Source organism: Prenolepis imparis, unplaced genomic scaffold, assembly GCF_030444845.1.
Source record: "Prenolepis imparis isolate NDT839.2.m4 unplaced genomic scaffold, iyPreImpa1.0 SCAF_3, whole genome shotgun sequence".
Lineage (NCBI taxonomy): Eukaryota > Metazoa > Arthropoda > Insecta > Hymenoptera > Formicidae > Prenolepis > Prenolepis imparis.
In genome coordinates this window covers 9,789,028-9,816,693 of record NW_028141161.1, presented here as the reverse complement: position 1 = coordinate 9,816,693, position 27,666 = coordinate 9,789,028, and the positions used below count along the sequence as shown (strand labels likewise).

The window sequence follows — 27,666 nt, the reverse complement described above, 5'->3', positions numbered from 1 at the left end:
AGCAGTTTTCCGTCGGTTAACACGAGGACATGTGGAGAAACGAATTCATGGACACACGTGGATTATAATATATAGCACTTCCGAGTCATTCCAGGCTTCGTTCTTTTGATCGATCTTTCGATCATTTCATAAATCTAATCTTTTCATCGAGATTGTTTCTCTAATGTAATAGAAACAATGATAAAAGTAATTTACATCGTCTTTTTTGTCAATTAAATAGTCTTCGAAAGTTCATCATAAGAGCTTCTTTTTTTTGGAGAGAAGAAGACTGCCTTTTTTCTCCATCATTAACAGACATCAGTAAAAAAACCTTCTTCGAGAGGGGAATCTCTTTCTTTTGTGCGGTCGATGATACTGGAATGAGGACGCTGATTATATAATTGATTAGGATGCTCGTCGACTCGCGTGTCCAGCCTCTCGTATTCCTCGACGGTGAACGTCTTCGTCGACCTCCTGCTGCGCGATTCACGAGAGATCAATACCTCGACGAATTTGCTTATATTGTTTGAATAAGAAAGTCGTGTGCCGATCATCTTTATACTATTCATCGTTGTTATTATTCGTTTTGCGACAAGACGAATTACGAATTGGTTCTTACAAGTGCGAAATGCAAACTCTCTCATACACTCATCTAATACGTAAGCACTCATCATCCGAAGTGTTTGATTTTTCATAGACTTCTTCAGCAACGATGCGTCGTAAATCTCGCGACATCACAGAACTATCGACTACATATCAACAAAACGAATCTCAAACATAATAAATTTACCTCGGAAGTAGAGAATGATAATAAAAGAGCTTGGAAGTAGATATATTAAAACTAAGCATGTTCTCCATAATTTAAAACTAGAAAGATAAATGTGTTAGAGAATATTAGTCATTCTATCAAATTATTCATATATAGGAATTATTATAATTAATATAATTAAATTCTTATATCGATTTAATGACATGGGAATATATATTGGAGATTTGTCTTTCTAATTCCAAGCCATGATACGTTCTTAATCTTGCACTAAATCCGAAGTATTCAATGAATGCAATCTTGCAATCCGCAGTTCATCCTATATTTTATAAATTGATTTATAAAATTGCGATTTAGCGAATTAAAACATTCGCGTATATAATCAAGGCGAAATGCAATCTTGGTCGCGCGTTATCAGATTTTCAAGGCGAACAATGATAACATTAGCACTTGAATAATGAAGGAACAAGCTTTTTTTGATGTCTTCGCGAATCTCTACTAGCTAATTCATGCCTCTGCTTTATAGCAATCGTTATTGAGATTGCTTGGATTACCTACCTGCCGAAACATTCATCTCTTTCTTTTTTTGTTTTTCTTTTCTTTCTTTTTCGGCGGCTATACACATATTGGCAATTAAAGAATTTCGAGCCTAGTCAAGAAATATTCCCCCACAATTCTCAAACATGTGATATTCTCAAGGAAAATGTCGGACATCGACAGTTTTCCGAAATCCGTCATTAAATCGACTTACACATTTCATTCTTGTGTGTGTGCAATTTTTATCACAAACGGATTATAATCAAATTATTTTTTAATATATGTATGTATATATCTATATGATTATTTACATGATAATGGACAAAAATATTCTACTAAATTGAAACGTAATAATTTATGACAGTTTTTAATTTATTGGTGAAATTTATTATTAAGAAATAATTTAAAATTTATAAATAATTTAAAATTGATCTAGATAATAATAAATCAATCTCAAACTTTTTCCTTTAGCATTTTACAGTTTCGTAAAATTCATTCTTTCTCAAAAAATTCACCTCTTTTCGTAAATATATATTATATAAAATATTATATAAACAAAAAGCCATATAATATATATAATATTAATTTAGATTATCTTAAAATAAAATATGTTAATTTTGATGTGTGTGCAACATTGCATCTGTAGCATAATCTTATTTTGTAATATCTTTGAACTTGGATTTCTCGTATAATCATGTGAAATCATGTTAATATCAATTTTTCTAAAAAAAAAAGATCTTTCTAATAAAACATTAGAGTCAGTAAACAATAATGCCAGAAAATAACGGATTTCGGAGTATCGATTCAACTTGATCGCGGTATCTACTTCCCACACGTACCCATGTTTACCATATAGAGTTTGAGTTGCATCATACAAGGAGGAAAAAAATTGGTTTCAAGTTATCAAATATTTAAGAAAAGATTGCACGCATGTCACTGTCACCAGAGAGTACCACCACCATCTAACTATTTCAAAATTATTAGTTCGTTTTTGACGAGATTGCGCGAATATCTCGCGATAAAATTATCGTTATTTTATAAGTTTCACGCAATATTATATATTTAATCCTTATACTTATAAAGATGCTGAGATCGCAGAAAAATCCTGATTCAAAAAACATAAACGAAATTCACAATTCTTAAGTTCGAAATTTTAATAATAAATATTACTGGCCAACTTATACTACAATTGTATTAAAATTATTTTAAAATATCGAAAAATATTGTTTTACGTTCGATAAAAGTTTATAAATTGCTATTATAATTAAATATAAATAAATTTTGTGAATAAACCTTGATAAAACTATTTTAGTCAAATCATAAAATTTAAAGATATTAACTTACCGGAAAAATTATGTATTTGGAGGCTATTTGGAGAGAGAGCATAGTTATTTTTAAAAAAATTATTATAAATAAATATTTTTTAAGTAAATAGTTACTTACATTATTTGTAGAGACTAATGTAATAGAGATTTTCCATATATTGATTTCTTGCGGCACTAATAATTCCATAAATGTGACTCACAGCATTTTGTTTTAATATTCGAAAATCAATATTCATATTTAAGATTAACGTTATATGCATTAAATTGTGTGTATATGTGTGTGTGTAAAAAGATTCGAGCTATACACACAAATTGGATACTTTTTTTGAAGAAATTTCCTTGAACCAGCATCGCAAGGCATTTTTTCTTTTTTAGTATACACAGAAATATGCTTACAGTTAGTGCGCATGAGGAATATAGTGGTGGCTTTAATCAAGTTATTAAAAAATAAGGAATGTTGATGATTGTCGGCACACATACAGCACTTGGCAATGCTTACTAGTATCTACAGTTCAACCTACACCCGAGTGCCTGTACCATACATTTACATCCAAAACACCATGCACTCTGTACACTAAAAATCCTGATATGATCTTGGAAAGAAAAATAATCTTTCCACGACAAGAAACGTATCATACATAAATATTTACCGAGTCATTAATGCTCAGAAATTCGCTTATAATAAAGTTGCGAATTCGAATTCATTAAATTCGGTACAAGTAATTATATAAAAATTATAACTGTTCTGTTTTACAGAACATTGCAAAATCTAATAAATAAATTTGTGATATTACATATATGCGATAAAATATGATGCTACTTTCATAAAATTTTGTAAAAAGCATTGTTAAAGTTCTTTGCCATTTTTAAATATATTTTTATGCCAGCGAAAATCAAATTTAAAGATAAAAGAGAAATTATGAATATATCCTCAGATACTTTCATTGTTATTAGACATAAATAAATATCCATAAATTTCCATTGAAAATTTTATAAATTTCCTTCAGATTTAATCCGTTTCTCTCATTTTCATTGTGTGCATATAAGTGATGCAAAGCTGCACAGACTACCAAACCATCGCACAGTTTGATGTAAAACTCAATCAACTAACTACCCCTCAAATTGATAAATCACAATAAGAAGAAATCCCGTCTTCCTTCTTATTCATTCTTGAAAAATTATTACAAAACCTTAATCCATGAAACTAAATAACACCTGTGTATAATTCTAATCTCGCTTCATGTATCAAGGTGTTTATAATACTATTTTGGTTTTGTACCCACAATACATGCAATTAATCCATCACCATAAAAGTTAGAATGTAGTTTTGTGTATAAAAAGTAGTTATATAACTGCGATTAATGTGTAAATTTATTTATAATTTAACATCCAATTTTAAATTTAGATGTATATAGATGTGTTTCTCCAAATAATAAAGAAAAATTGCAATTTTATATATATATATATGTGGACCATGTGTGGATACAAAACTTTGATGTATGTTGCACTGCCATTATTGTCTACTATGTACATGTATATTGCTTACTTTATATAATTCAGTAATTATATGCAATGAAATATTAAATTTAGATAAAAATAAATTGTTTTTCATTATAATTTGTATTTTTTAAATTTAATTACAATTTGTATTTTTTATTTAATAACTTATATTTTATGAATTATGGATTAAATTATAAGTGTTAATTATCAAAAATTGAATATTAAAATAATCTACAATAAATATTAATTGATCAAATCTATTGCAATTCCATATTGTAATTACATATATATATATATATTCATGTGTGTGTATGTGTGTATTTTATCATAATGGCAAAACAACAGACTCATCATATAATTCATATTATAAGAAAAAATAATTATCACTCACCCTGTAATGCTTCCTGCGTCACTCTTTCCGCTGAGGTACTTGGTTTAGAAAGCAGGTGTCCTGCAAACAAGAAAACATTATATATTGAAAACTTATCAAGATGCAAATTAAAAATATTAAAAATTCAAAGAAATTATCATGTATAAAGATACCTACCAACATCTTGATGTTTGCCATCCAAACCGTCCGATGTCGATTGACTCGAGTAAAACGTCTGACTGATGTCGGGTTTCTGTTCGTGATCAGGTGTGTTCGACGATGTGTCATCTATTGTAATTTTATTGAGTGTACTGTCGCCTATACTCTGATCTTCGTAACTACAGCTGCTACCATCTTGTTCCAAATATTCGGGCATCTCCAATTTTAAATTCGGCATAAGGGGAATTATTTCGACCGGATCCGAGCCCGGGCCAGACTGATTTTCCAATGTTTTCCCATCGGGATCCTTTGCATTATTCCCTGCTGAATTCTTTTCCGTATTCGCGTTCGTACTGTCTCGAGTTTTTCTTCTTTTGTTTGGCGGCACTTCGGGCTGCAATTCGATGGCATGATACGGCATCGGAGAGGATGGTGATTTGTTTCTCTTACTATCCCCTGTGGATTTGCCAGAAGTATTCTGCAGTTGAACTTCAGGCTCATTAGGAATTTCTATGTCATCCTGAAAAAATATAATATAATATATAAGTAATATTTATTAAATACCTATATTTTACCTAACCTAACCTAACCTAACAGTTTATATTATTTTATATCTTACCTCTACTAAACTATCATTATCCTTTCCTGAGCCATCTGTAAGGCCTTGCACTGCCAAGAGTTCTGCTGTTGTGAGAAAGCTTGCTAACTGTTCCTGAACAACATTTACTTCGCCTTGATACATGAAATCCACCAGGGCAGCCAGATCATCGAATTTTACGTTACGAAATATTATGACGGGATGCTGGCACGGATTTTCCTATAATATAACAAACATTGTTAAAGATATATTTGCATTTAAATGAACAAGTAATAAATTACAACCAGAATTCCTTTTACCTTAAATAAATCTCTAAAGTATGTACTACATGCCGACAAAAGCATTTTATGCGCCCTAATCCTTTTGCCTTCGCAGCTCAGAGTGACATCTACGAGATCTTCATCTGTCCTTAATGTGTCAAAAGCACAAGTAATGTGTTTTAAATAATTATTCCACCTAAGAGAGAATTGTTGACTGGAACCCATGCTGCTTTTCTGAAAATAAAAAATCAATTTCTAGTTAGACTATTTATATTGTAATACGCAAAATTTTATTGCAATAGAATTGATTTTAATTAGAATATATATCAAATTAAATAAAATTAAAATAGGAATAATCATAGTAGTATGTATATTTGTTATAAGTATAAAGCAATTATCATTTTCATTCTACATATAATCATGATGCAATATTTTGATTTAATTTGACAGAAAAATTTCATTTATATAAAAAATCATGTAATGTCTGCGCATACATATCGTATATATATATATATATTAAAATGCAATTACTCCAAAACAGCACAAGCATACATCCCTTAATTTAAATGAACGTTTCAACACAAACGGACTACTAATATTCCAAAGGTCTGGAGTTCAACGAAATCCTACCTTGACTGTCCTCGGGGTGTAGAATCGAGAGTAATCCCGGGGGAATCTTGCGTCGCGATGGCACGAGCGAACAGTATTAGAACGCGGACGCGAGACCGACTCGCGCAAATCGAAGAGGAAGAGACACGGAGAAGGAGGAGGAGGATCAGACCGCCGATGCCGCGTACAGATGCAGACTAGTCACGTCGCACTTGGCGTAAAATAAAAACTGTAAACAGCCGAGCTGGCCACACTCTCATGACACCGTCGAAGCAACACCGTGGAGGCCCCCGTTGCTAGCGCGTCGTGCACTTCTATTCTCGTTTCCCCGCACTCCTCTTCTTGCTCTCTTTTTCTTTCTTTCCCTTTTTCTCGCTCTCTCTTTCTCACCCTCTCTCTCTCCCTCTTAATCAACGATCGCGTTGAATTTGAGCCGCGCGTCGTTATGTAATTGCATCGCGCTCTCGCGGCGTCCTGCGCGCCCGGGGAACCGTCCTGCGCCGAATTCGCGTCGTGTTCCTTCACAACAAGCCACACTTGGTAGGCGAATGACAGCTGGCGGCCATTTTCAGTACGGGAATACGCGCACAAGATGCGCGGGGGGAGCCAAACCACCCTTCTTCCCCCATCACTACGTCACACTTTTTTCGATAGTAGCGGGCGCGCGTTCATTGGTCGAGGCGCGTCTAGTTCTTTCTAGGGATTCTGGCGCTCGAAAATCGAGTTCTCCCATTGGTGGATCTATAAAACTTGTCCAGATGAGTTCGGTTTTATGAAAGCCGTCTAAATGAACACACCAATCGAGATGGAAGTCGTGTACTATTTGACATGTAGCATATAAGAAATGTCAAAAATATATCTGATATATGTGATGAAATAAAATTATTGATTTACTAATTAATGCAAAAATATATTATTTATAATATGGATTTACCAGTAAATGAAGAAAATCTACGACAAATATTGGATAAATTATCTGAAGATGAGGTTTGATTTCGTTACATGTCAATTTTTTTAATTAATATGTACAAATTTTTGTGTACAAATTATATTTTTTAATTCCATCATTTATTATATATTGTAATTAAAAGCTACTTTATTTTACATTTATTGCTATTGAATACAAATAATTATCCATATATATACAATTTTCCTTAGATGTATGATGCTAATTTATTATATATTTAATAAAAAATAAATATAATGACAGGTTTCTATTAAGGAAAATCTGGATACAATTCTTGCTCGACAATGTCACGTAGAAGCAAAACTACAAAATATTGGTAAAGTATTGCCAAATGTCATAGTAATACGTACAGAGGGAGAGAAGTTTTGTGATATGATCACTCGTACCAATGAGCTAGCAGAGAATGTTAGTGCCAAAGTGAGGCAATTAGATTTAGCAAGAGTAAGTTATTATAATCAATATCATGTTTAAATGAAAATTTATAATCTCTTTTTTTACGAATTTACAAATATTATAATTTTGTTTAATAGAGCAGAGTATGTGAATGCCAAAGTAGAGTAAATGATATACTAGATTTGCAATTATGCAGTGAAGGAGTAGCAACTGCATTGCGTAATGAGGATTATGAGCAAGGTGCTGCTCATGTTCATCGTTATTTAGCAATGGATCAACAATTGCTAGAAAGAACAGCTGAGGATATATCAGGAGATCACATTAGTATTAGTAGTTCTCTAATTACCTTGCAACAAGCTGCAATGGAATTGAGAGCTGTTGTTACACATAAATTTGATGAAGCTGTGAAATCTGAGGACTTGGCATCTGTCGAGAGATTTTTCAAGATATTTCCATTATTAGGAATGCATTTAGAAGGACTAAAAAAATTTTGCAGTTACTTGTGTACCAAAGTATGAAATATTAAATATATGTGTTTTACATAAGATTATACATATTTGCCAAATATAATAATAGAATTTTTATTAAAAGTACTCAAGTTTATATATTTTTAATATAGCTACAAGAGACTTCACAGAAGAATCTACAGGCGGCATTAGAAATTAAAAATAATGATAAGAGAGCAGATATTATTTTTGCTGACACTATGACTCTCTTATTTGAAGGAATTGCACGTATTATAGAAGTGCATCAACCAATCATTGAAACTTATTATGGTCCAGGTAGACTTTCGATGACAATCTCGATTTTACAAAAGGAATGTGATAGGTAAACTTATTTAGTTTATATATCAAGAATATTTATACACATTTTAAATAATTATTAATTGATATTCTATATTTAGACAGGTCAAGAAGATTGTTACAGTATTTACAAAACATAGGTGTATCTCTAAAAATGTACAAATGGTAAATGAATATTTACGAAAACCGAGTTCTGAAAGATTAGATCCCAAAGAGCTCGATCTTCGTTTGGGAGAAATTACTATAATGCATTCAAGAGCAGAACTTTATATACGTTTCTTAAAAAGAAGAGTTAAGGTATAGGATATGCAAAGTTATTAATCATATATCTTGCAATATATAATAATATATAATATGTTATATATAATATATATTATTAATATATAATATTAATAAATAATATAATATATAATTATATAATATTATATAATTAACAATTTAAACTTATATATACATATATTTACAGAATGATATAGAGATCAGTACAACAGATGAAACGCAACGTACAGAATTATTGAATGATTTTGAAACAGCTATGAACAATTCTGAGTTGGCACATGGAATGCAGGAGCTGCTCGGCGCTTATCTCGCTTTAGAGAGATATTTCCTCGAGGAGAGCGTGAATAAGGCTTTGGGAATGGATGCATTAGATCCGGATCAGCAAACTTCCAGTATGGTTGATGATGTCTTCTTCATAGTGCGGAAATGCATACGGTACATATGGCCAGACCTATATGTACAATATAATGTTTTATGACATTAATTGAAAAAATAATAATGCAATTTCTGCAGCCGTGCTATGTCGAGCTGGAGTATAGACGGTGTCTGCGCCGTTGTCAATATGGCTTGTGGCATCTTGGAAGGTGAGTTTGCGAACAAATTGAGAAACAGACTGCGCCAAGGTTATTCAGCAGGTTACTTGGATCTGGCTCAAGCATACAGCGCTCTTCAGACGAGCATACAGCACGGACGTTTGCAAACATCGGACACAGAATACGCTCGTCTTATGTTTTTGGTAAAGCAAAATCTATTCGTGTTATTGTAATATAATTAGTAACGATAATATAATACACATATATTAAAATGTATCTTTATGCAATTTTATTATATATCTGTAATTATTATTTATATTTTATTTATGGTTTAGGCATATTTAAATAACACTGATGTAAGCACAGAATATGTAGAGACATTATGCAAAAGTCTCGATGCAGAAATAGACGCAACATTCCCCAATATGCAAAAGAAGGATAAAGGCAAAATTGATAGTTGTTTAGCCAGTCTAAAGGCAATTATATTAATTTTACGAGGTATCATCGATTGTGGTCTAGAACAGTTACGTGTCAGCGCTGTGAAACCTAGAGTCACTCCATGGGTTGATGCATTTCTATCTATAGATCATCATATTAATGAAGTATGTGTTCTGCAATAAAAAAAGATAAAAAATTTCTCTTCGTACTTCTTTAAATACAATGATTGATATATGCAGGATGAATTATTGAGATACGAAACAGATGAGCCATTTGTACAGACATTAGTCATGAACCTAGAGGGCCTACTTCAGGGATTCAAAGGTAGTTTAACGATCTCCAATTATGATGCACTTATTGGACTTCTAACTGCAGAAGTTACAGCCCGTTTAGAGAAGGTGGTCTTAAAATCGACTTTTAATCGAGTATGTATATTAATTTTAAGCTATTTTTATGTACATTAATTTTAAACTATTTTTTTATAATCTTTTTCTTTTAATTTTTTATTAATATTTTTATTTAACGTTTTATAAATGCAGTTTCTCAAATAATATAATGTTGATGAAATAAATTTTCACATTTTAGGCAGGAGGTCTGATATTAGACAAAGAAATAAGATCATTAGCCAGTTATTTGGCAGCTGCCACATCATGGTCGGTGAGAGACAAATTTGCGCGTTTAACACAGATTGCTACCATTCTGAGTATAGAAAAAGTGGAGGAACTCGCCGATTATTGTGGCGCGGATGCAATAGCATGGCGATTAACACCGTCAGAAGTTCGACGTATCGCTTCTCTAAGGATAGATTTTCGACCAGAAGATATTAAGAGATTGAAATTGTAATATTTTTCTATTATCTTTTGTTATCTTCTTGTATCAAACATCAAACAATGTGCTTGCGCAATTAAGTCAAATATTTATGTATCATATTATATATGTATGTACTTAGAAAATAAATATAAAATTATATACATACATATATGTATATATAATATATGTATAAAATATATAAATGTTTATATTCTTTCATCATATTTTATATATATATAGTATAGTTCTCTTTTCATTTATCTAACATATAGCTACCAAATTTCACAGTTATATAAAGATCACAGACTTATCATTTAAATAAAAACTTACAATTACACATTATTAGAATGAAAAAACATAAGCAGTTGATCATATATACTATATATATTACTTTGATAATGATTGCAAAATGCATGCACGTTTGCAATAATAATTTTTTAATAATTTTTTAATAATTTTTAAATAATTTTTTATATCGATCATGATTGCGTACAGAAACGCATTTTTCGCATATATATTGATCATTTAATCGAGTAAGAATCGAAGTGAGAGAGATATAAATGCAATGAAAAATTCAAGGTTCATAGCGATCTTTAAGTACAATAATTATCTCTTTAATCTTAATTAGAGTCACAAATATATTTCGTCCGATGTTTTATCGCGTTTAAATTTCGTTGATTTAAATATAAGTCGGATTGAGAATGCGCAGTCTCATTCTCAATACGCCCGCAAATACGCCTGAAATTAAAATCTCTTCGTACTTATATCCTAATACATACCTCTTTGCAACATATGCTTTGCTATTAACTGAGGCGAGAGATGACACGGAGAACATATCTTATAAAGAGGCATGATTTAGGAAAACATATATTGCGAAGAGGTTTTAATTTAGGCATATTTACTGGCGTAAAAGGTAATCTAGTAAACTACATTATCGACCATAAAGACGTAAAAGATAAACACACTGTGTACGTAAACATAATGGAGGTTATTGAAAATTGAGAAGATACAATTTTGTATGCGTAGAACGCGCTTTTCCGGGAAGCTGCTGCATGTAATCAATATTATATATTAACAATTTTCGCTTTTTTTTTCACTGGATTTAGACACAATTGTTTTGATCAAATACTTGATGACTCTATTTTTTTATTTTGAAAATTTATTATTTTCTCTTTCGCAGCCTGAAGAAGAAGGCACTGAGGATGTTTGCGAATCTTGCCGAAGATGAGAGAGTTTTAAAGCTGTCATAATTCGTCGAGAACATTATTATTCATCATATAGAATTATAGAACGATACACCTATTGGCATGTGGCATTAGTGTTCTGGGAGAAATTCGAGAATACAGAGGACGATCAACGGGGAATTGTTCAAGTCTGCTGTGGATCATCTGTACATTATGTTCACAGAGTTTCTACCTGTTCTAAAAATGTTGTAATTTATAAGACAGAATAAGGATGCGGTTACGGATCCATAAAGCGTCGAAAATAATACGGAGGCACGATTCAAGCTCATTGTCAGAGCTACGTTGTTGAACCAATTACTGTGCCACAAATGTGCTATAGAATGTAATCTGCAATTGAGACAACTCTTCTCAAGGTAAATATTTATCTTAATATTATCACTTTTGATTTATCCAATACTTATGAGATATATACAGAAATAAATGTTATAAAACAGATATATCGATTAATCGGAGTTCCATTGAGAATGCATTGAATGTATGCAGGGAGTCGACAACTGTCAGATAAAAGATAAATGATTGTTTATATGTTTCACGAGACAAACAGAAAACTAATTGAGTTTAAATTTATTGGAGAGACTCTTAGGAAATGCACTCATCATTAATTCATACTTGTATCAAGAATTATGTGATTCAAACATGCGACAAAACGTTTGATTATAATAATAGGCACAAATGTTATATATATCTATATGTATATATATATATTTATATTTATATTTATTATTTTCTATTTTACAGACTGAAGAAGAATGCAGGAAGGAAGAGTTTGTGAATCTTGCGGAAGATGTGAGAGTTTTAAAGCTGTCATAATTCATCGAGGACATTGTTATTCATCATATAGAACAATACATTCACTAACACATTTTTCGCATAATATATTGATCATTTATTCAAATAAGAATTGAAGTGAAAGAGATATAAATGCAATGTAAAATGCAAGGTTCATAGCGATCTTTAAGTACAATAATTATTTCTTCAATCTTAATTAGAGTCACAAATATATTTCATCCGATGTTTTATTGCGTTTAAATATATATTTTGATGATCTAAATATAAGTCAGATTGAGAATGCGCAGCAAAAATGCATTTTGAGATTTATTATGGCGATATATATGTATAGTTATATGTATACTCATTAATTATAAAAATTAATAATAACTCGTTAATAATTTTATCATATAGGAAACAGTTTTCTGATATCAATTGCGATTGTGTGTATAAAGAATAAAAGAATCTTTTTACAATTAATGCGTTAAACTATAAATATCGCGATGATATTTCTCAATCCAATTTATATATGTAGAACATCGAAAAATTGATGAACGCGATAACAGCATCAAACGAAATTTATTTGTGATTCTAATTAAGATTTAAAAAATAATTATTGTCCTTAAAGGTCACTACGAACCTTTAATTGTTAATTTGAATTTGTCATTTAATTCGATTTGTACTCGATTAAATAAATATATATTATTACTCGAAAGCTGCATTTCGAAATCTACCATCGCGATATATGTATATAGTTACACATAAATTATAAAAGTTAATAATAATAACTCATTAATTATTTTGTCATAAAAAATAATTTCCATATACGTATATCGATCGCGATCTTTAATAGAAAATGTAGGACTATTTGATTCTCGCATTACGAATGGTCGGTCATTTATACGGCCTTTCAATATGCCCGTAACTCGTAAATATGCCTGAATCCTGAATTAAAACCTCATTATAATATATATTCTCCTAATGCATATAACTTCTTCGCGCAGTGTTCTCTATTAATTCAGGCGAGAGATGACACGGAGAACATATTTTGCGAAGAAGTATCTATTAGGAGAGTATATCTTGCGAAGAGGTTTTAATTCAGGCAGTAAGCGCGCCAAACAATGATTTTACTAACATACTGTACTAACAGATGTCACTTTTCTCTGATCGATCGTCGGTAAAGTAGGTCACGCGGTAGACCAAATATTTTGAAAAAGGACAAAACAACCGCGCCTGTAATTGCGCCGATTTTGCCGAAACTGCGTGTTTGTTGGCGAGCCTGTTTCGAACTGTCGCGCCGCCATTTTCTGTTATAATTAGTTCTACGCTTTACATTCCGGAGGCTGCATCGAAAACACGAGACATGTCCTCTGCAAGCGGTGACGAAGCGGAGCTCGCACTGGCCGAACCAGGTAAGAAAGAAATTCCGTCTAAAAAATTGTCCATCAGTCCGATCGATTGCCAGAGCCCGTTGCCGAGGCAATCGTACGTCCTCGAAGACGAATGCGCTCGGCGTGGTTGCCCAGCCCACAAGACCGCCATTTCGAAGTGGCGTCTTGTATATATACAGGCGATACAAATATTTCGTTTATCTTTTCAGTGAGACGCACTAGGTCCGGTCGAGCCCGGAAGACGACGGTGGTGGCTAAAAAATCACCTGTCAAGAAGCTTCTTGCCAGGGCGACGCGCTCTCCCAGAAAGATTCACGAGATCGAAGAGCCTGAGGTAGAGACATCACACACACAGCTTTTGCAACCGGCATTAATTAGCGTTATTACTGATTAAGAGCTTTCTTATCTGTCCACTGAACTAAGTTCAACTAGTGAAGCATACTGACTTTTCCTTTTCATATTTAATATATTCAGAATTATAATCTGAAGAAAGAAAGACAAAAGAGCTCAAAGAGCTTTTTGGTGCAATTTTTAATATTAATCTGTATGTAATTGCAGGAAGAAGTACCTATTTTGGAAGAAGGTATAATGGACAATATGCCTGAGAATGGAGTCCAACGGCTATCAGATATTAATGTTGAACAACGCAGTGAGGAAGATACTCCCATGTTGCATTTGGAACTGGAAGATTCCGAAGACGCTAATATACATGAGATAAATATTAGTCAGAGCGAAGAGATAGAACAAGATGTCCAAGACATGGTAAATAATAGATTCGTCTTGTTCAATTGCAAGAAATTTAATTTTTCTTGATTCTTATTAATCTGGTTTTGTTAATTGAGAGAAGAGCATCTTGCTATTTTATCATTATATCAATTGGTAGTATAATATAAAATATCTTTAAATATTATAATTTTAAATATTAAATTTTATATTATATTTATATTATATTTTATATTATAAATATTAAAATTATTGATTTGTGACACAGGACAATTCTAACATAAGATCAGAAGGCATAATTATGGAGGATAGTAGCATGGACAAAGTGGAAATGCTGGATGAAGACATTGAGATGGAGGGTCAAGACATCAGTAATAATGATTCAAATCAGCAACGTGTACTGTTTGATTTTCAAAAAGTTATTAATGAAGTTAAAGAAGCTATTAATGGCAATACAATGACGATCCTAGAAACAGAAGAAGTAGATTCGGAAATATCTACTGATACTACTACCAGAATTCAAGTTATGGAAGTTGAGGATTCAAAACAAGAAATGTCGGAAGTTGAAGACACAATTATGAGCAAGATAGAACCTGATATGGAAACATCACAAAGTGATTCTCTCCCGCGTATAGAGATAACTGAAGTCATTGAGGACGATGCGGATGATGATGCGAAGAAAACAGAACCTGATATGGAAGCAGTGTCAGAGGACGAATTACCGACTGAATCCACAGCAAAGGTAAGATTTGTATTACATTTACATTAAATAATAAACATTTCATAGATAATATAATTAACAGTTTCATAGATAATATAATTAACATTCTTTTTATTTTATAAATGCACAGGAGCCTGAAACTGAAGCAGTTTCTGATGAAGAATTGCCAGTCGCTGCCCCAGCAGACTTGGGCGAAACCGAGTCTGTATCCGAAGACGAATTACCACCAGACAGCGAGAAAAAGAGAAAAGGAGCAAAGTTGAGCAAAACGTCTGAAAAGAAAGCCAAAACAGAAGGCGGAAGTGAGTATTATTTCTGTAATATTTCATAAATTTTTATATAAAAACTTATATAAAACATGTATATATATATGAATATATGAATATATATGGAATATGTATATATAGAATATATATATATATATATTTGAATATATGTATATATATGAATATATATATATATATATATATGAATATATATATATATATGAATATGATATATGAATATGAATACATATATGAATATGGGAGCTTTCCAACAAGGAACACTGTGTTACACTGTGTCCTTGTTGGAAAGCTTCCTACGTATATATATGAATATGTTTTATCACACGTTTCTTATATTTTTAGCTAAACGTAAATTGAACGTGGAAGGAGAATATGATCCGAGTTCTCCAACATCTGAGAACAATGATGAGGCACCTGCAAAGAAAGTTGCTTTATCGAATGAAGCAGATGAAGGAGATAAGCAAGAGACTAAGCCAGCATCGCCAAAAAAGAAAACATTGCCTGAACTAGAAAAGTATTGGAAAGCTGTTAACGAAGATCCGTCTGACTTTACAGGATGGACGTATCTTTTACAATACGTTGATCAAGAAGTAAGTAAAAACTCACACGGAAATTTTGCTTTATTCTAAAAAATTCACTTCTTGTGTGTATCAATCAATCTTAATTATTCTTAATGTCCAATTTCGAGATTAATTAGAGCTTATTATAATTTTTATTTTCGTCTTGTTTTGCTTATTGGATTAGTTTATTGCTGTTGTTTTTGTATACTTAATATTTTAGTTTGTGTATACTAAAGGGAGTTTTCTCGTTTTTCAAATAAATAAATTAATTAATTAATTAAAAAGTAGTGTAATATCACAAAAATAATTAAGAATATCACATGTGATACACATAAATTTATTAGATAAACTATTATGAAAACAATTTCGATTTTTGTAATCACAGAATGATGCGGAAGCTGCACGTGAAGCTTATACCAAATTCTTGGAGCGTTACCCATATTGCTACGGTTACTGGAGAAAATTCGCCGATTACGAGAAGAAGAAGGGCAACCCCGAAAATGTCCAAATGGTGAGTACAATTATATGTTACATTCATTAGGCTATCTCTCACACATATGATATCATTATAATATTAATCTATAATGAAAATAGCTCGAGTTAGGAAGACGCGTGGGCAGTGTGCACGCACATAAATATGGTTTTCCCTTCCAACAGCATAGCACGTCTTGCGGCACCTATTCAACTCTCTTCGTTTGTCTGTTATTTATTTACTTATTATTGTGCGATACCTACAAAAAAAATGCTATTATTACATATTTTACTGTCTTACCGATATATATCAATTACGATACGTATGTTGAGCGAGACGATGAGCTAGTTGTTTCCAATTTATGTTGCGAAGCGCCTTAGCGTGATACAAAAAAAAAATTGTGTTATATTTACTGTAAGCATTTGTACACATAGCTTACTACAGAAAGTATTGTAAAACTTAAGCATAAGATATATGCGCTAGTCTTACTTTATGTAAGTAAGATATGTCGGGTTGGGGTGTTAAGTCAAAGTCAGAGACAAAGACTTAGGACACGTGCACGTGCCAGAGAGGGAACAAGAGAATGTGGCGGAAGACACAGTGGCGTCCAGATCGGAACACCCCCTGACTTTAAAGGTGAATGCACAATGCTCTGAAATCTCTGTGTTAATTAAATCTTTTTATTTACAGTACGCGTACGATATGTGAGTACACGTTGCTAAAAAGAAAAAAAACCATAATGCTTAACGAAAGCTAAAAGAAAAATAGGTATAAGATTTACCCGCCGATAAGTCCAACCCAGTTGTAAGCTGTTCTAAAATACGATCCAAAAATCCGTTACCGCAGGTGTTCGATCAAGGTCTGAAAGCTATTTCGTTAAGTGTCGACCTATGGCTTCATTACATCAACCACTGTAAAACCGTCCACGAAAAGGATGAAGAAAAGATGCGGGAGCAGTATGAGAGAGCTATACAAGCTTGTGGGCTTGAATTCAGGTAACAAGTTTAAAAATTTCTTCTAAATGCATTTAGAAATATAAATATTAATCACTACGATTTTATCAAAAATAGTTAATTTATCAATTTAATATTTTAGCAATAAGCAAACATAATTCTAATGATAAACGCAGAGAATAATCGTAATGTTTTATGTAAAACAGATCGGATCGTCTCTGGGAGAGCTATATAAAGTGGGAATTGGAGGGGAAACGTTTGAGCAGAGTGACAGCGCTGTATGATCGCTTATTGTCGACGCCTACTCTTGGTTACATCTCCCACTTCGAGGCATTCCAGGAATTCGTATCGTCCAATTTGCCGAATCGTATCCTAAGCGTTGACGACTTTCTTGCGTTACGTGCTGAGGTGAAGGCTCTTCTCAAGTCGGATGACACCACCGCGACATCCGCCGCCGATGATGCGCCACCCGGTGAGGAACCGCCACCCCACGAAGTACCGCCTACCGACGAGGAGACGCGAGCCATCCGCGAGAAGATTATCAGCAGCAGACGTAAAATGCACAAGGCGAACGTCAATGCGGTGGCAGCGAGATGGTCCTACGAAGAAGGGGTGCGTATGCACACATTCAATTGCAATTACATATACTCATAAAAATTTTAAAAAATATATAGATATTAAATGAAATGAGACTTTTCAATTTCATTGTCATTGAAATGTTTTACTGCTGTAAATGATTAAACTCACATTTCAATCCCTCTCACTGTAGTTCTAGAATTACCTATTCACGCAGTAAATATGGATCCATTGTAATACAAAAGTCAATCTTTCGCAATATTTTACATAGTAAGTAAAAAAAAAAAAATATTTTCCGAATTAAAAGTTCTCGAATAAATTGAACAAATTCACATTGAACAGATAAAATTTTAATTAATTTATAAGATCTATAAGACAATAATTGCATTGCATGTATGATTAACAGATAAAGAGACCATATTTCCATGTAAAACCATTAGAACGATGCCAATTGAAAAACTGGAAGGAATATCTTGATTTTGAAATTGAACAAAAAGATCAAAATCGAATAATTATTTTATTCGAAAGATGTCTTATAGCCTGTGCACTTTACGACGAATTTTGGATGCGAGTAAGTAAATATCAATGTATAAATATCTTGGTATACAAGTTATGTAGCTGTAATATATATACATATATATATATATAATATATTTGCGTTTTTTTTCCTTTGTACAGTTTGTACGCTACTTGGAGTCATTGAAGGGCGATAACACAGAAAAGATACGAGATGTATATTCAAGAGCTTGTATGGTACATCATCCCAAGAAACCGAATTTGCATTTACAATGGGCGATCTTCGAAGAGGGTCAAGATAACTTCGAGAAAGCCGCCGATATATTAGAGAATATTGATAATGCATTACCAAATATGCTACAAGTGGCGTACCGACGAATAAATTTGGAACGTCGTCGCGGAGACTTGGAGAAAGCGTGTACATTATACGAAAATTACATTGGCAATAGCAAGAACCGGACAATCGCTAATAATATTGCTGTGAAGTACGCGCGGTTCCTATGTAAAGTCAAAAATGATGTTGACAAGGCGATTAAAGTATTGATGAAGGTACGTTAAAATAATTTTTTTATCAACTACCTATTACATGTTTGCATTTGGCGAGAGATTAATATATTACTGTCGTATTACTTACAGGCCACGGATAAAGACAAAGATAATCCTAGACTGTATCTGCAGTTAATAGACTTGGCAATGCAACGAACGCCAGTCGACACTCTAGAAATAGTAGGTTACATGGACATGTTTATAGAAAGAGAGCATGCAGATCTCGAACAGAGAGTGCTTTTCGCACAACGTAAAGTAGAATTCCTGGAGGATTTTAGTCCCGACATTCGGCAAGTGTTGAAGGCTCATGAACAGTTCCAGAAATGCATCAAGCAAGCGAAAGAAAGGAAGAAGACGAAGGGCGACGACAATAAAACGTAAGTGTATTTGCAAAGAGCCTAAAAAGAAAACATTAATTAACAAATTAATCAGAAGCAGTTATCTTACAAAATAATTTAAACAATTTTAATCAAATAATATAATTTCAAGAAATATATTAATTTAAAACAAATATTATTATTATAGGTATAACTAATCTATAATTCCTGTTTCATTGAAATTGATTGAAATAATTATATATTTATAAAATTTGAAATTTATATTGGAATTGCGCTTTTAATAAAAAATGATGTTAATATTCATGTTTCAGCGATTCTTCGCCTCCTAAGAAAGTGAAAACTGATCAATCAAATGTGCCACCTCCTCCGTCCGTGGGTTCACAGTCTTCATACCAGTACAGCAGCGGTCCGAGCGGGCCCTATCAATCGCAGCAACAATTTCAGGGTGGACAATACGGTGGTCAGGGTGGCTATCAACAGGGTTACCAGCAGTATCCACCTCCATCGGATCCTAATTATGCCAATTATCAAAATTGGCAGTACGGTCAAGGCGGACCACAAGCTTATGGACCTTACAATCAGTGGGGATCTTATAATTATTATTAATATGGATCATATAATCGCTTTTAAGGCTTTTGAAACTCATTGTTAACTGTATGTGTCTGTACATTCTTTAGTGTTTTATTTTTGCAAATATTTAGAAATCATCAGACAGAGAAATTAATTACATTTAAGAGTACTTCGGTATCCTTACATAATAAGAACTTATATATCAGTTTGTTTCTGTATCAATATTTGACGTCTTGCATGAATATCATGTATATCAAATAAACTGTATACCTGTTAGCAGAATTTTACTCCTGGTGTGACTTTTATTTTTTATTCTTCATTCAAGAAAAATTTACGTAATTATCCAGATTTAATAATTCTTATGCTTCAATATTTATAATTTTTACTAGAATATTTTATATTTAAAAAAGCATAATTTAATAAAAAAAATGTCTTAAATATGAAAGATTAAATATAAATAAGAGTAGATCTGCTACTGGTATGTACAGACTTTAAGATATATATATATATATATATATATATATATATATATGTGTGTGTGTGTGTAATATATATATATATATATACATATACGTGTGTGTTCACTTTAGAGCGTTACAAATTCACAATACTAGCTGTTGGATGTGAAGATGAATTTAACAGATTATATGTCCCCATGACTCTTAATAAATTATAATCCTCCAATAATTGCGTAACACACACACACAAAGTTAAATAATTTCTGTATCTTACAATGTATTGGAACATATTGGTTGCATTACAAATGATAACATACCAAATTTCTACAAACCATTGTTGATTCTGTTACTTTTTTGTAAAAAACAATTATTATTGCAGATTTTTATTATCTCTATTTTTCCACATGCAAAATTTCATTATTTGCTACTCAGTACCATTATCGAACAAGTTTTGTTAATCAATTTGGAATGTTGAAAGTAATCTTTTATGAAACATATGTTCTTTATATCATTTCGAGTTTGATTCTTCAATAAATAAAGATTTTGTTACTTCTGATGCGTATGAAGTATGTATGAATTATATTACGATAACATTTGGATTTGATTATTTTTTTTTAGTAATATTTGATAATATCTGATAATTATTAGTTAAATCACAATGCAGTTATTATTTATTTCTATAAGTAGATGAATTTCTACTGATGATTATATACTGACATAATTTCACAATTTTAAAATTTTGCGATTATTCAGATACATTTTGATCTCATTCAATAATGTATATTTGTGTACTTATAATTAAAATTGGAAATTTAATGAAATTAAATAATTTCTTTTTCATATACATTTTGTTCTTTAATATAAATAAACATTTTATATAAAAGAGAATTTTATAAATTAATTTCAAATTTATGTTCAACATTTTTGTACACACATGATTATTAAAGGTTTAAAAACACTAATTGTAGTTTTGAATAAATTTACTCAAACATGTTAAACATTTCGAATATATTAAATTGACATAGTTTCATATAGTTGCCTCTTTATATTGCATTTAATAAAGATGGACTACTTATTTTCTTATTTCACTGATACTTTCTTACAAATGATTTCTTCTCTATTCTATTCTTTGATTGAATTAACAAATCGTATACAAAACTATTCTCCTGGATCTATATGCAAAGCTGCAACTTTGTTATAAAAACTTCTAAAAAATGCTGGGCTGCCTCTAACAAACTTAAAAATTGCAAAATACATAAATGTCTTGAAGACTTTACGCTTCATCTTAATTTTTATCTTTTAAAATTTGCTTAGTAAAGTTCTATTTAACATTTAATATCTTCAATTGTTCTAACTTTTTAACATTGTTGCATGATAGCATACTTTAATTATTTATATATTTGTTTTGTTTTGCAAAAGATTTGCAAAATATCAGCAAATTACTATATATTCTTGAATTTTTCAACAAATAGGATTGTCGTAAACGATTATATCGTTTTCACTTTAGTATATAAGTATGCAAAAAAATTATAACTTCTGCTCTCAATTGAATTCTTTCTTGCGCATATATATTTAACTGACTCCAGATGATTCATACGCTTGCCAAATACTTACAAAATTAAGCTGAATCATATTTAGTGGATACTATAATACATGCTGTGGATTGCAAAAATAAAGTCAAGACGTACTTGTCAAATATTTGGCAAGTGAACGGATCCGATAATCGACATTTAAAGTTAGTAAAAAAAAGAAGATATATATATATATATTATATATGTCTAATGTATAACTTCGTTTAGAACGAATATTATATATATATATATATATATATATATATATATATATATATATATAAGTTAATTGTCATGGAGTAACTTATTCATATAGTCAATTTCAATATTAAACAACCACGGCGCTTGTAGCCATCATATTGAGTCCGCAAGTGCCATCTCCGCGATAAACTCTGTAATATCCTTGTTCACCCCAACGTTTTCCCCAGCTGTTCTTGATGATCCAATACGGTAGTTTTTTATGGAAGAGTGGATAATCTGAAAGAATATTAAACTCAGTGACGTTCTATGATTTTACTTTAATAAATCTTCGACAATATAAGTTAAAAATATTTAAAAAATTGATTTTTAATGGAATTTTTGAATATTGGATTATGTAGTTATATATTAGCAGAAAAGAAATATTAAAACAAGATTCTATTAAATGATTTAACTATAATCATCAAGAATATTAATTAATATATTCTAGATTTTTATGAGATTACACAATATTTGAAAATTGTTTTTTCCAGCTTCTCAGTTTGTTAAAAGCTATTGAGAAATAAATACATACTACTTGTGCCATATCCCACAATGAGCACACCGTGGTCCAAGTTCTTGGGATTGCAGAGGAATTTAAAGGGATGCGACACACCGCCAACGTAGAACTGCATGGCGTTGGCGTTGATGCCGATGGAGATCGGACCGTTCTGCACCAGCCACTGCGCGATTTGCGTCTCGTTCGACGTGATATTGACAGCGGAAGCCAGTTGTACCTTGGCCAAACTTCTCTTAAAGTAACACTTCTCGTTCTCCGCCTCATACGGATAATCCGACTCCAACTCGAGACCACCCAGTTTCTCGATGGCCCTGTACGCGTTATCCGGTAGACCGCCGCTGCAGCCTTCATCCAGATCGTCGCAGTCAACGAGCTCCTGCTCGGACAGAGACAGCAGCTGACCGTGCTTGATCGAGTACTGGCCTTCGACGTTGCCTGTAACTGAAAAGGCCCAGCAGGAGCCGCACATTCCCTGATCCTTCACCGGAGTCACCGCGCCTTTCTGTCGCCAGTCGAAGCTGGCTGGCAGCTCGACGTCCGGAATCTCGGCTTTATGCAGAGGAATATCGTTCTCCAATCGCAGATCCGGTCGCAAACCAAGGTGACGCCATCGGAACTCTTCGCGCGACACGTCGGCAAACATGTTGACGCCGTAGCGACCGGTTCCCTGTTCGGTTTTACGCAGTAGCCGTATGATATCGAGATTCTCGCGGAATATTCTGAATCGCAACTCTCTCTCCTCCGGCGTGGAGTACGTTCGATTGTAGGTCGTCACGAACTCGTTGAACAGCTGCTCGGTCCTCACATCCTCGGCGATCTGCAGCATCTTCTGGTTGTAATTAAGGCCACGCAAATTCCGCTTCTTTCTGCTTCTTTCTGTCGATGGCGGGGGACATGTGACAGTTATTTCGGGTGAACCATGATCGATCCACGGTTGTGACCACACCGTTATCAAACAGTCTTTTACCTCGCTTCCGGCCTGCAACTGGCAGTTGTTTTTGGTGCCCTTCGGGCAATCGCTAGTGCCCAGCTTGGCTTTGATCTTATAAAGTTTGCCAGAGACTACCTGAATGCTTGCCTCGCTGATTTCCACTATGAGTGGCTCATTCGAACCGTTCGATTCATCGGAAACTTTGCGCAGTGCTTTGTTAGCGTAAAGTTGAACTTCAGGATCATTTATAGACGTCGAAACGGGTGCACCGGGTATCCCTCTTTTCGTTATCGATCGTTTCCTTCTATTAATGACATCTGTTCTATCATTCGCCTTCTCGAGCTTTAAATCCTCCGTGGAAATCTTCTTTCGTTGAAACTTCTCCTCCTTTACAGGTTCGCGCATATCAGATGCAGCATCTTCCATTTTGAGGGACAGATCAAAATGCTCCAGGAATTCCCCAAATTCCTTTGCCTTGTCCGTAAAACCTACAATTTTCTCGTCTTCTTGGCTTCTGTTCAGCACTACCTTTACGATCGTAGATTCCGTCACTGCTTCCTCAGTTCGCTTCGAGGGCGTCGAAGATGCGTGGGTGTAATTGTCGAGCATATCTTTCAAGCCTTCATAGGCATCAGCTACCTCGGAGTGGGGCGACGATTGTCCTTCATTATATTTGACCGTCACCAGAGACTGACTCTCCAAATCCGGCTGCTGAGACTGATTGCTAGTGTTGGCGCGAGAATTTTCCGCGTCCGTGCAATTGTTCCTGATGATCTTAAAAGACATCGGTTGCCAAGGTCGTTGCTCAAACGTGACTAGGCACGGCTTGATCGAATTGGTCGTTCGCAACGGACACTCCTGCTCCTGTTCCAGGGCATTCTTCAGACACTCTGACTCCCCTACCAACAGTAGCAGCTGATACTGTATTATATTGAACGAAACCGGTACCGAGCGGGTGACTTTCACGATGTTTATCAGCTTATGCTTGTAATCGGTCACGGTCTGTTCGTCTATCGATCTCAATGCTTGCTCGCCAAAGACCAGGAATCTCGGCAGATTCGGATTCAACTCGTACGGACAGCCTGGACAGTAGTTGCTACCGGGAGCGCGCACAGCGATAAACGGTTTGATGTTCTCGTCACCAGTCTCTTGAATTTCGTGATTCAATTCGACACTTCGATTGTTATTCATCTGTTCGGTCACGCTCTCCTGAGTGGTCTGAGAGTCTTCCTGATCCTGATAGCTCTGCTGCTCCTGCGACGTGTCATTCTGCGCTTCAGCTGTGTAAAAGTACATGCACTGAATAGAATCATTCAGTGCTTCTATGTCGTCCTCTACATCGCTGTTTTGTTTCAGATCAATCGTACAGGCCTCCCTGGGACAAGACTCTGCTCCACATATTGGGTTCAAGTAAAATGTGAACTTGTATAGCTTGTAAGGCGGCTCCTCCTGCAATGATAATAATGGAGTTAGCTGTATGTTAAATAAAATGCCAACTATCATAATAAATTGATTTTATCCCAGATATAGTCATTATGATTAGAATAATAAAACACTATTTATTATTCTGACTATTACAGTAATTATTATGTCATTATAATATGAAATAGAAATAAATGTTGTGAAGTTAGTAATCTGCTGCGTAGTAACACTCTTTCCATATATTTTTTCAACCGAGTAATATAAGTTGGTCTGATAACCCAGAATATTATCTCAGTTTATCGTTGCCTCAAAACACACAAAAATATATATACATTGACATACATTAATGTACAAATATATATACATTATATGTATAGAAATACATTTATACATGTGTGTTGGTCAATCGTAAAAAATGTTATCTTATCCAAGTTCATTCGGAGTTTTGGTTTAAAATCACTCAATTACTCAAGGAAATAAGTTTGCAAGAACCTATAACAGAGTTACACATTTTAGTTTCAAATAAAATGAAATTCTTTTCTGTTTATTTTGTCAGACTTTTATCTTTTCATAATATAAAAAATTCATAATATAATAAATTTATATATTAACTTGTATATCAATTTTTAATATCATGTAGAACGATATATCTGAATATTAAAACATTCTGTAAATAAATTTGCACTAATAATTCTCTGAGAATTGATATAAAATTAGAAGCGATTCTTTTATTATCTTTTTTTTTAAATATTAGAAACAACATCCTGATTCTCAAGAAAATTATTCATCAATTATCTTTCCAGGAAAGAAAATCTAAATATAATTATGCAATCACCCCTGATGCAACCACTCGTTTCTTACATCCTTTTGCGCAACAAGAAATCTTTCATGAGAAAGACGTACAAAATATTATTTCATAATTATTTTCAAGAAAAGAACATGTAATACATACATATTTATATATTATTTATATATTAATTATATATTCTCTTATGTAAATAACAGTATCATCTGTTTATGATTATAATTAATCACATAAACTTAAAATTAAAATATATAAGTAATCTTTCATCTCAGATTGATGTTATATACTGCAATAGCCTTTGTAATGTATTATATTTATATGTAATGTATTATATTTATAATATATGACAAACAAAGTCCTTTCTGCCATTGTTTGTCATCAAACAAAGAAAGATTAAATCATCATCTACATATAAGCTCTCGCTTCATACGATCATCTTTGAAGAGGACAAAAATAAAAGAAAAACGTCGGAAAATATCACACTTGACCTCTCCATACAATACAACGCAATATAACATTTTATTTGCGAAAATCTCGCGAAATCGTATGGGCGTAACTCACCAATTCCTGCGCATTTATCATATGGCCGCTGCTGTATCGGTGATGCGTCGGAGTATGTTTATTCAGGGCCTTCCATGCCTTCACCCACAACGTTCCCGACACCGCTTTCACCGAGATATTAACCGGGTTCGTTCGCACCGTCTGCGCGAGGAAGCAGACCAGACAGAGGAGCGCAAAACCCGCATGACTTTGTTTGGCCATTTTACGGGACGCGCGTTCTACCTTGTTCGATTGCTCGCGATACACTAAAGAGCGATTGTATTAGAATCAGCTACAACATACTCTGCACCGAAGCGATCCTTATCTCTGTCCGTCCGCGACTGACCTCGTCGATTGTCGATTCCTTCCACCACGGGTCTGTTCCTTTTAGTTGCGCTACGTTTACTCGTTTTGCAGGCGCGAACCAAGATGACCATGTAACAATTAAGAATTCACGCTGAATCACAAATACCCTTGCACGTCACGTTTAAGATGATGAACAAGAATATGTATTTAGCCAATTCAACTAGATGCAGTGCAATCAAATAATTGACCAATGCGCTGAATGTGGAGAAAAATTAACTGCGCACGATGAAATCTGATATCTAATTATCAGATTAATCTCTCGCATACAATCACTAAGCAAACATAGAAGAGATGAATATAATCTGAAAAAAATATATTTTTATATACTAAATAAGGAAGAAATATTGTTATTATTTCATCTGGAATACGAGAGAACCGTGTATATAATAATTATTAATTCTGTATTGCATTTATCTATTTTACCTTTTATCATCTCAACGCTATTATATTTATAATAAAGTTTCAATTAAGAAGCTTTTTCAGCTACATTAATAAGACATTATTATGACAGGTTATGACACATTAATTATTATGACAGGTTATGACACATTAATTATTATGACAGAAAAATTATGAATAAATAAATAAATAAATAAAAATATATATTATCTATAACAAAATTATCTCGAAGAACATTTCATATTTTGTCATACTTAAAAAAAAAGATTTATTATTAACATACAGAAAATGAGAAAAAATTTGTAATAACTTTTGTACCTCTTAATATTTTTAATATTTATAAAATATTAGAAATAAATCTTTTGAAATTATAATGTCTTATTTTTTTTAGCATTCTTTCACATTCTCTTTTGTTGTAATGAATGG

At 32.9% G+C, this 27,666-nt stretch overlaps 4 protein-coding genes and 1 long non-coding RNA gene across 11 annotated transcripts in view; 3 read left to right on the top strand and 2 right to left on the bottom strand.

The window, feature by feature from the left end:
* Positions 1 to 6,701, bottom strand: part of LOC145934077 (uncharacterized) — a 32,441-nt gene extending 25,740 nt beyond the window's left edge. For all 7 annotated transcript variants that reach the window (XM_083034307.1, XM_083034304.1, XM_083034300.1 and 4 more), the window contains exons 1-5: positions 6,125 to 6,701; positions 5,534 to 5,728; positions 5,256 to 5,453; positions 4,655 to 5,156; positions 4,499 to 4,558 (exon numbers count right to left, since the gene is read on the bottom strand). In XM_083034307.1, the coding sequence (XP_082890433.1) occupies positions 4,499 to 4,558; positions 4,655 to 5,156; positions 5,256 to 5,453; positions 5,534 to 5,719 (946 nt within the window). In that variant the 5' untranslated portion in view covers positions 5,720 to 5,728; positions 6,125 to 6,701. The remainder of the gene's footprint in view (positions 1 to 4,498; positions 4,559 to 4,654; positions 5,157 to 5,255; positions 5,454 to 5,533; positions 5,729 to 6,124) is intronic.
* Positions 6,702 to 6,884: 183 nt separating this feature from the next.
* Positions 6,885 to 10,491, top strand: Cog4 (conserved oligomeric Golgi complex subunit 4). Its single transcript, XM_083034299.1, has 10 exons — positions 6,885 to 7,090; positions 7,314 to 7,511; positions 7,601 to 7,975; positions 8,083 to 8,291; positions 8,368 to 8,563; positions 8,733 to 8,980; positions 9,059 to 9,281; positions 9,414 to 9,680; positions 9,756 to 9,941; positions 10,102 to 10,491. The coding sequence occupies exons 1-10, from the start codon at positions 7,004 to 7,006 to the stop codon at positions 10,357 to 10,359; spliced, it is 2,247 nt and encodes a 748-aa protein (XP_082890425.1). The 5' UTR covers positions 6,885 to 7,003; the 3' UTR covers positions 10,360 to 10,491.
* Positions 10,492 to 11,134: 643 nt separating this feature from the next.
* LOC145933551 (uncharacterized) lies at positions 11,135 to 12,944 on the top strand. The gene is made up of 3 exons (XR_014424890.1): positions 11,135 to 11,380; positions 11,507 to 11,923; positions 12,309 to 12,944. It is a non-coding gene; the product is annotated as an uncharacterized LOC145933551 (long non-coding RNA).
* A 647-nt stretch (positions 12,945 to 13,591) lies between these two features.
* Positions 13,592 to 20,278, top strand: Prp39 (pre-mRNA processing factor 39). Its single transcript, XM_083034853.1, has 13 exons — positions 13,592 to 13,750; positions 13,939 to 14,063; positions 14,288 to 14,491; positions 14,721 to 15,194; positions 15,304 to 15,475; positions 15,803 to 16,050; positions 16,406 to 16,531; positions 17,339 to 17,487; positions 17,652 to 18,057; positions 18,428 to 18,592; positions 18,700 to 19,086; positions 19,174 to 19,460; positions 19,733 to 20,278. The coding sequence occupies exons 1-13, from the start codon at positions 13,702 to 13,704 to the stop codon at positions 20,025 to 20,027; spliced, it is 3,087 nt and encodes a 1,028-aa protein (XP_082890979.1). The 5' UTR covers positions 13,592 to 13,701; the 3' UTR covers positions 20,028 to 20,278.
* Positions 20,279 to 21,440: 1,162 nt separating this feature from the next.
* On the bottom strand, positions 21,441 to 27,001 carry LOC145934440 (uncharacterized). Its single transcript, XM_083034854.1, has 3 exons — positions 26,497 to 27,001; positions 22,793 to 25,157; positions 21,441 to 22,497 (listed from the first exon to the last, which is right to left on the bottom strand). The coding sequence occupies exons 1-3, from the start codon at positions 26,695 to 26,697 to the stop codon at positions 22,349 to 22,351; spliced, it is 2,715 nt and encodes a 904-aa protein (XP_082890980.1). The 5' UTR covers positions 26,698 to 27,001; the 3' UTR covers positions 21,441 to 22,348.
* Positions 27,002 to 27,666: the final 665 nt, after the last annotated feature.

What these genes read in the sequence shown, in the direction of transcription:
- Cog4 (XM_083034299.1), top strand. Translation starts at nt 7,004, where the DNA reads ATGCAAAAATATATTATTTATAATATGGATTTACCAGTAAATGAAGAA. An exon ending in GGCAATTAGATTTAGCAAGA is followed by an intron (nt 7,512 to 7,600) that starts GTAAGTTATTAT and finishes TTTGTTTAATAG; the next exon opens with AGCAGAGTATGTGAATGCCA. An exon ending in TAGATCATCATATTAATGAA is followed by an intron (nt 9,681 to 9,755) that starts GTATGTGTTCTG and finishes TGATATATGCAG; the next exon opens with GATGAATTATTGAGATACGA.
- Prp39 (XM_083034853.1), top strand. Translation starts at nt 13,702, where the DNA reads ATGTCCTCTGCAAGCGGTGACGAAGCGGAGCTCGCACTGGCCGAACCA. An exon ending in ACCCCGAAAATGTCCAAATG is followed by an intron (nt 16,532 to 17,338) that starts GTGAGTACAATT and finishes CCGTTACCGCAG; the next exon opens with GTGTTCGATCAAGGTCTGAA. An exon ending in AAGGGCGACGACAATAAAAC is followed by an intron (nt 19,461 to 19,732) that starts GTAAGTGTATTT and finishes TTCATGTTTCAG; the next exon opens with CGATTCTTCGCCTCCTAAGA.
- LOC145934440 (XM_083034854.1), bottom strand. Translation starts at nt 26,697, where the DNA reads ATGGCCAAACAAAGTCATGCGGGTTTTGCGCTCCTCTGTCTGGTCTGC. An exon ending in TGATAAATGCGCAGGAATTG is followed by an intron (nt 25,158 to 26,496) that starts GTGAGTTACGCC and finishes TTATCATTGCAG; the next exon opens with GAGGAGCCGCCTTACAAGCT. An exon ending in TGTGGGATATGGCACAAGTA is followed by an intron (nt 22,498 to 22,792) that starts GTATGTATTTAT and finishes ATATTCTTTCAG; the next exon opens with ATTATCCACTCTTCCATAAA.